This window comes from Oratosquilla oratoria, chromosome 13 (assembly GCF_046742065.1).
Source record: "Oratosquilla oratoria isolate Oo_2021 chromosome 13, ASM4674206v1, whole genome shotgun sequence".
NCBI classification, from domain to species: domain Eukaryota; kingdom Metazoa; phylum Arthropoda; class Malacostraca; order Stomatopoda; family Squillidae; genus Oratosquilla; species Oratosquilla oratoria.
The window spans coordinates 59,215,032-59,222,531 of record NC_134789.1 but is presented as its reverse complement, the minus strand read 5'-3'; the positions used below and the strand labels follow the sequence as shown (position 1 = coordinate 59,222,531).

Here is a 7,500-nt window from a genome sequence, read left to right as displayed (position 1 = left end):
GCCCTATTTCCAAGATTATTAAAAATCCGGCAAAATCTAAATTATACAATTTTGCATGACATAAAAACGCAGGGCCAAATTTACTAAGACTTGAAATGTGTTAGAGAACATGCGACACATGCACACACAAATAACGCGCTCGCATCCACACTATAGATGCAAAAAAAAAGTTTTTTTTTTAATTCGCGGTTTTTTTTTATAAAGAAAAGTTTTTATGTTTTTTTTTATCTCGTCCAAATTTGTTCAGATATTAAATATTTAGTATATAAAAACAGGTGCAAGTATGTTATTCATCCCTCCACATATGTGCATCTATCTTATTCAAAGAGGCATTAGACAGAATATAAAAATAAACAAGTAATTGACCATATAAAGTCACTGTCAGATGCTGCAAGCCTGCAACAAGTGTAGATACTGTATATGGGCCAGTATGGCTATTGGCTGGCTACCTTACGAAATTTACCTTTTATCTTAGCATATTCTTCAAAGATTAAACACTCCAATTTCCCATAGTGACCCTGGACGTTGCCTAAACACAGATCCGCCACTTGGACAGTGGAAAAGTGGTTAACATAGTAATGGGGGGAAACTGTTGTACTCCCCGCCACCCATCAAGGCTCAAAGCTTACTTTCTACCTGACTTTTTGCTCGCTATCCCTTAATTTTAACCTACAATCATGTATAAGTCCTTGAGATGCAACTAATTAAAAAAAAAAAAAAAGGATATTTTCGTTTTAAAATAACTCAGCAAGGAAAACTATATTACAATAATTTTTCTATGTTAGAATATCAAATAAATCAGTATACCCCTCACTTAAGGTTTTATATGGTGTTAGGGCACTTCCATTTTCTGTGGTTTCCTGTTTTGATGTGTTTTATTTATTGTAATGTACAATTGCCCCACTTAGTTTTGGCACAGTTTTAAAAATATTTCGGACAATAATAGTAACTCACCCCCCCAGTATTGTTTTTATTACATTTTCGTGTCTGTTCATTTACATTCTTTTTTTTTTTTTTGCTAAATAGTAACTACCTTAAAAATGTGACTAACAGCGAAATACTCAAAATGGTGTAGCAGACGACACATTTTTCTTGACTTACTAATGACATACATCTATCACTCTTATTTGACAAGTAATACTATTAATATACGTTGCAGAGGAGAGAGAGAGAACGCAGGAATCCGTTCACGTAGTGGTCTATGGTAAACTAACAACCATCAACAAGCTGTGAGTGGTGTTGAGTGCAGTGACAAACTAACCAAAACTAACTCGTATACTTATAGGTTATGTTATAACCCTATTATTAAATCAATTGTTTTCATTTATCTATACAGCAGAGGGCTTGTGATCCAATTATGTTATGTATGGTTGTAGGTTAAAGTTAAGGAATAGTGAGCAAAAAGTCAGGTAGAAAGTAAGCTCTGAGCCTTGATGGGTGGCGGGGAGTACAACAGTTTCCCCCCATTACTATGTTAACCACTTTTCCACTGTCCAAGTGGCGGATCTGTGTTTAGGCAACGTCCAGGGTCACTATGGGAAATTGGAGTGTTTAATCTTTGAAGAATATGCTAAGATAAAAGGTAAATTTTGTAAGGTAGCCAGCCAATAGCCATACTGGCCCATATACAGTATCTACACTTGTTGCAGGCTTGCAGCATCTGACAGTGATTAAAATGGTCAATTACTTGTTTATTTTTATACTCTGTCTAATACCTCTTTGAATAAGATAGATGCACATATGTGGAGGGATGAATAACATACTTGCACCTGTTTTTATATACTAAATATTTAATATCTGAACAAATTTGGACGAGATTAAAAAAACAAAACTCATAAAAAACATTTTTTGTATACAAAGCCTGCTATTAACCCATTCAACTCCGATGACAAGATGTCTTGTCATTTGGTCAAATAAAACAAAAAATCATAAAACACCAAAATGTTTGATCAAACACCAGCGAGGATTGACGTCATATTTTTCTGGTGTTTGATCAAACATTTTGGTGTTTTATGATTTTTTGTTTTATTTGACCAAATGACAAGACATCTTGTCATCGGAGTTAAAGAAACCGTTTTTTTGCATCTATGTGCTTGACTGAGCTGCCCAAACTTCACCTGATTTATACACTCTTCACTCTTGCATTCCATGTCAAACCAGTTCTCTTACACTCATTTTACCCGATTTGGTTGTACGTGGTGGCCAATGAAACTATATCAACAACGCAAATTACTGTATTAGTCACAATGTGATAAAGCACTACAGAAACAAGCATACAGTCGCTTCTTAAGCGAAATCAAGATGGACTCTGACGCCAAAGCCACTCCACGGAAAAAACGTACACGCTTAATATGAACACTTAGTTCTCACGATGATACATTAAATATACAATAATAAATAAACAATATTACAAATACGTATGTACAACACACAAGGAATATTCTATGCCATCGTTACAGCGGTGCCTCACCTGTCGAGAAAGCCAACGACGGACAAGGACGCCCCGCGGGTTCAGAATGAAAACATCGACAGCGTTGTCCACCATCTTGACCGCTGTGTCCAGGGCCACGACTCGGAATCGAACTGAAAAATAAAAGAAGAAAATAGTGAAGAGAAGAACGGAAACTTCCGCGATCTTATGCAGGCGTTGACATCAGGATAGGAAAGGAAAAGAACGCGTTATACCATATTATAGATATACCAGAATGTTAAAAAAACAGAATAAAACAAATAAACGAACAAATAATAATAATGATAATAATAATAATAATAATAATAAATTATGATAATAATAATAATAATAATAATAATAATAATAATAATAATGATAATAATAATAATAATAATAATAAATTATGATAATAATAACAATAATAATAATAATAAATAATTATTGGACAGATGACGTTTAGGTCGAGTCAGTTTTGTCGCTGAACCTGGCTTTACGATGAATAAAGTCGACTGTTCTTTTCCGATACAAAATCTATACAATGAAACCTAATCCCATATAGAAAAATAATATAGATAAATAAATATATGAAACAGATAAATAAATAAATATAGAAAAAATGATAATGCACAGAATATTATATACTCAGAAACAAAACAAATAATTATATCTGTATTTAACATTTTGGGTCAGCCACGACATACGTACATGATTACACAGTCGAGTATACCAGTTAATCGACATATTCCAAAAAACGAAGATGTAGAAAACTGTCTAGGAATTCGTCACTGACGAACGAAATCTCCTGCTTACTTCTGTTACGAAGACTATCACTTGTCGACGCCTTTTCATGTCAAACGCGAATTAAAAATCCTTTCAATATGTGAGCAAAGTGTCGAGCAATTTGTTTTCCTAACCGTACACCAAACGAGGAATGCCTATTTCAAAAGCGCTATTTTAGGGAAATTCCAGATAAAATACTTATGAATGAAATATTTGGTATCTCCTCCACAGGGTTTTGCTTGGGAAATTATATTTGATCGACAAAACAGGTATGTTTTCGCGTCGTTGTCGTATGACTTATCAGGAAGACTGGAAATCTTAATCTAATGGTTGTGTTACAAAGGGCAGTTTTTCACTACATGTTCTGGGCTCGACCGGTTAGAAAACACATCTTTTGCAACATTTTTTTCTCGGACAATGCTGTTTAAATATGTATCGTTAATTACTCAAGTGTTCATATTCTCACTATATAACGGGAAGTGATTCGGAAAGCAAAGTTCATTATTACAAATAATATCAAAATGTACATATACATACACACATATATACACATACATACATGCATTCATACATATATACATATATACACACACACACACATATATATATATACATATACACATACACACACATAAATACATACATACATATGTATACACGCACATACACACATGCATGTATATACATTCTAGTACGAATATATATACTGTATATAGAAACATACATATATACACAGATACATACATAGATACGCCTACACATACTTATACATACACGCAAATTTATACATGTATACATATATATACACACAGATATGCATACATACATACTTATATGCACATTGGCACACACATTCATACATATACATACAGTATATACGTACATGCATACATAAATACATACACGCACGCACACACACACATCTATATGTATATATATATATATATATGTATACATATATATATATATATATATATATATATATATATATATTCATGTATACAGTACATGTACGTTGACCAGACAGCGATTCAGTCACCTTACATACTCATCCACTATCCTACTCAACATTCACCACCCTATATTCTTCAGACATACACCAAATCCTCATTTTTACCAAACGGCGTCCACTCACAACACTGCTAATCCTCTTTCCCCTGAAAACACCTCCACGAACACAAGTCTTGAACCAGCTTATGCAAATGCTATTTTTCCTGCAACGTAATTAAAATTTTTCCATGCAATATACATGTCATTCATCAAAAGGAAAAAAATGCTTCTCGTTAATTATATTGCATTTATATGTAGAATTTGGACAATGTCTAGAATGTGTGGTATAATATATCCATATTTTATTGTGTTGGTCGGCCCTGTGACGCTGGTATATCACATACTACAACGGATATAGCGTATATGGAGACGCTGACCTACCACCAACGGAACAGACGAAATGTTGGTCCTACTTCGCCGCTTGAAATCAATGTCCCTAATTTAGTGAGATGCAATGATGTGACTTACATTTTCTCCCGTTTTTCGAAAACCCTACGAGCGTTTAGATAAATCATTAACAAGAAATACTAACAAATTTGAGCGAAGAGGAGAGGTGTAGATCTCACATTTAATTTTTAAAATCAATGGCTGGTAATTATAAAAAAAAAAAATTAGTAATTAAATTAATTTACTAATGAATAAATACAGAAATAAATCAACAAATATGAATAAATTAATAAATTAATAAACAAAAACAAATGAATAAACGAATAAGGGCAAAACTAAATAAATAGATAAACAAGCAAACACATAAATAAGTAAACAGCTAAATGCATTAACAAAGAGTAAAGCATGAAAAGTACTCACCCACATCGCCTTGTCGGTAGAGCGGTTTGTCTGTCTGGACTAGAACGGTGGCGCCTTCAGGGCTGAAAGTAAGATCAGTTTCGTTGGTGAAGGACGACCCCGTCAGCCATCCGATTTCGTTGCCTTCGAGTCGTAAGCGGTACTGTCCGTGAGTGCTCCCCGGTGGAACCTGCGAGGGAAGACGAGAAGAAAACCCCGGTTAGAAAGATGGCCATGTTCAAGTGTAGTAAGAGTGAACTTCAGTGGATTTCAGCATACTGAAGAGAATTGTCTCGGGTCGGCTGGAAACGAAAACTATATAAATTTGTTGTGTCTGTCAACATAACGAAAAAGGTGAAGAATCCTGGTTTGCGACACCATCATATGGACCCCACCCTTAAAAAAAAAAAACAGTCGTTCTGCATTACGGTTTCCAGGACAGTAACGAGGAAGGACATCTCCATCAGAAACTGCCACACTCTATCGGAGTTTGAACCCTCGTCCCTCTCCCTCGAAAGAGAGAGAGAGAGAGAGAGAGAGAGAGAGAGAGAGAGAGAGAGAGAGAGAGAGAGAGAGAGAGAGAGAGAGAGAGAGAGAGAGAGAGGTGTAGGTGTTGTGCTAGTTTGAACCTTCCTCCCTCACCCTAAGAGAGAGAGAGAGAGAGAGAGAGAGAGAGAGAGAGAGAGAGAGAGAGAGAGAGAGAGAGAGAGAGAGAGTGTAGGTGTTGTGTTAGTTTGTTGATTTTGGAATCTGGGGAATTAATTACGAACAGTCGACCAGGGAGTCTTTATGAAGTAAAGGGCCTTATATGACGCAGGGCCTACGTCAAACACGGCTCGTCCAATGAGAGACCTTACACATACTTCACAATTTTTTTTCATTGACAAACTATTATATTCTATAAAGTTGAACGATATGTACTGAAATTGTTTTACCCTTATAAGGAGGGTAAAAAAAAAAAAAAAAAAATATATATATATATATATTTATATATATTTATATATATATATTTATATATATATATAAAAACTTATATATATATATATATATATATATATATATATATATATATATATATATATAAAATAAAGTTACAATTTGGGCCTGTGTTTCTTGAGTTTATTTTAACAACTTGGTTGATCCTTCATTTAAGGAATCTGTATTTATGCATGTATATGTATATGATAATTTTAATGTATTTGTATATGATGATTTTTATGACAGTCGCATGTAGGATTCGAACCCACTGCTTTCGTCCATCCGTAAGATTACTTCTACAGAGCCTTTACCCACTCCACCACAGAGACTATAAGTGGAGTGGGTAAAAGCTCTGCGAAGGTAATCTTACGGGTGGCCGAAAGCAGTGGGTTCGAATCCTACATGCGACTGTCATAAAAATTATCATATTAATGTCGCTGTCACTAGCGAATTTCTCTCATGTGTGTGTGTATATATATATATATATATATATATATATATATATATACATATATATATATATATTAATCAAATATATATATAATATATATACATTATATATATATATTAATTATATATACATATATATATATATATATATATATATATATATATATATATATATATATATAAACTAAAACCACAATCGGGACAGAAGAAAAAACTGGAAACGGTGAGTCTATATATTTCGACTGGAATCGACAGTCCTCTTCAGTAATCTACAGAAAGGTACTGTAGCTTACAGTCGAAATATACAGATTCACCGTCTCCAATTTTTCTTCAACTTCGACTGTGATTTTAGTTTTGATTTACAAATGTGCTACTAAATTGTTCATCAGTGATATATATATAAATATATATATATAAATATATATATATATATATATATATATATATATATATATATATATATAAGACTTATTGACCCACTGTCGGAGAATGAGATAAGATGGACAGAAATTCTATATATTTCGACTACTATCTGTGGTCCTCTTCAGATAGAAAGGAAGAGAGAGGGAGAGGGGGAAAGAGGAGAGAGATAGGACAGAGAGGAAGGAGGATGGAATTAAGGATGGTTGGAGGGAAGGTGGGAGGTGGAGAGAGAGAAGAGAAGAGAGAGAGAGAGAGAGAGAGAGAGAGACGGGGGGAGAGGAAGGGAGGAAGGAAGGGAGGTGGGTGATTCGAGACTCCGCCTTGCAGTGAGGTCGTCCCTCTATTGACAACCAGCACCGCTTACGAATGATCGCCTTTCAAACTCGAGACCAGACTCTCCAGGAACCTATCCCGGTCCCACCGAGAACCAGGAGCCCTCTAGTAGCTCAGGTCATGACTTTTATGACTTTTAGGAGCTGTCCCTGAAGAACCCCTCTCTAGCCTAAGTTTTAGGGACCTCGTTCTGTCTCGGTGACAGGAATTTTTTCAAGATCGAGAACTGATGTTAAAGAACCCCTCCG

General features: G+C 34.7%; 1 protein-coding gene across 1 annotated transcript in view; it reads right to left on the bottom strand.

Annotated features, from left to right (window-relative positions):
* The window catches only part of LOC143032252 (CD109 antigen-like), a 400,363-nt gene that overhangs the window by 106,093 nt on the left and 286,770 nt on the right, over window positions 1-7,500 (bottom strand). Inside the window, exons 3-4 of the mRNA XM_076196723.1 lie at window positions 5,090-5,258; window positions 2,471-2,583 (exon numbers count right to left, since the gene is read on the bottom strand). Of these exons, the coding sequence (XP_076052838.1) occupies window positions 2,471-2,583; window positions 5,090-5,258 (282 nt within the window). The remainder of the gene's footprint in view (window positions 1-2,470; window positions 2,584-5,089; window positions 5,259-7,500) is intronic.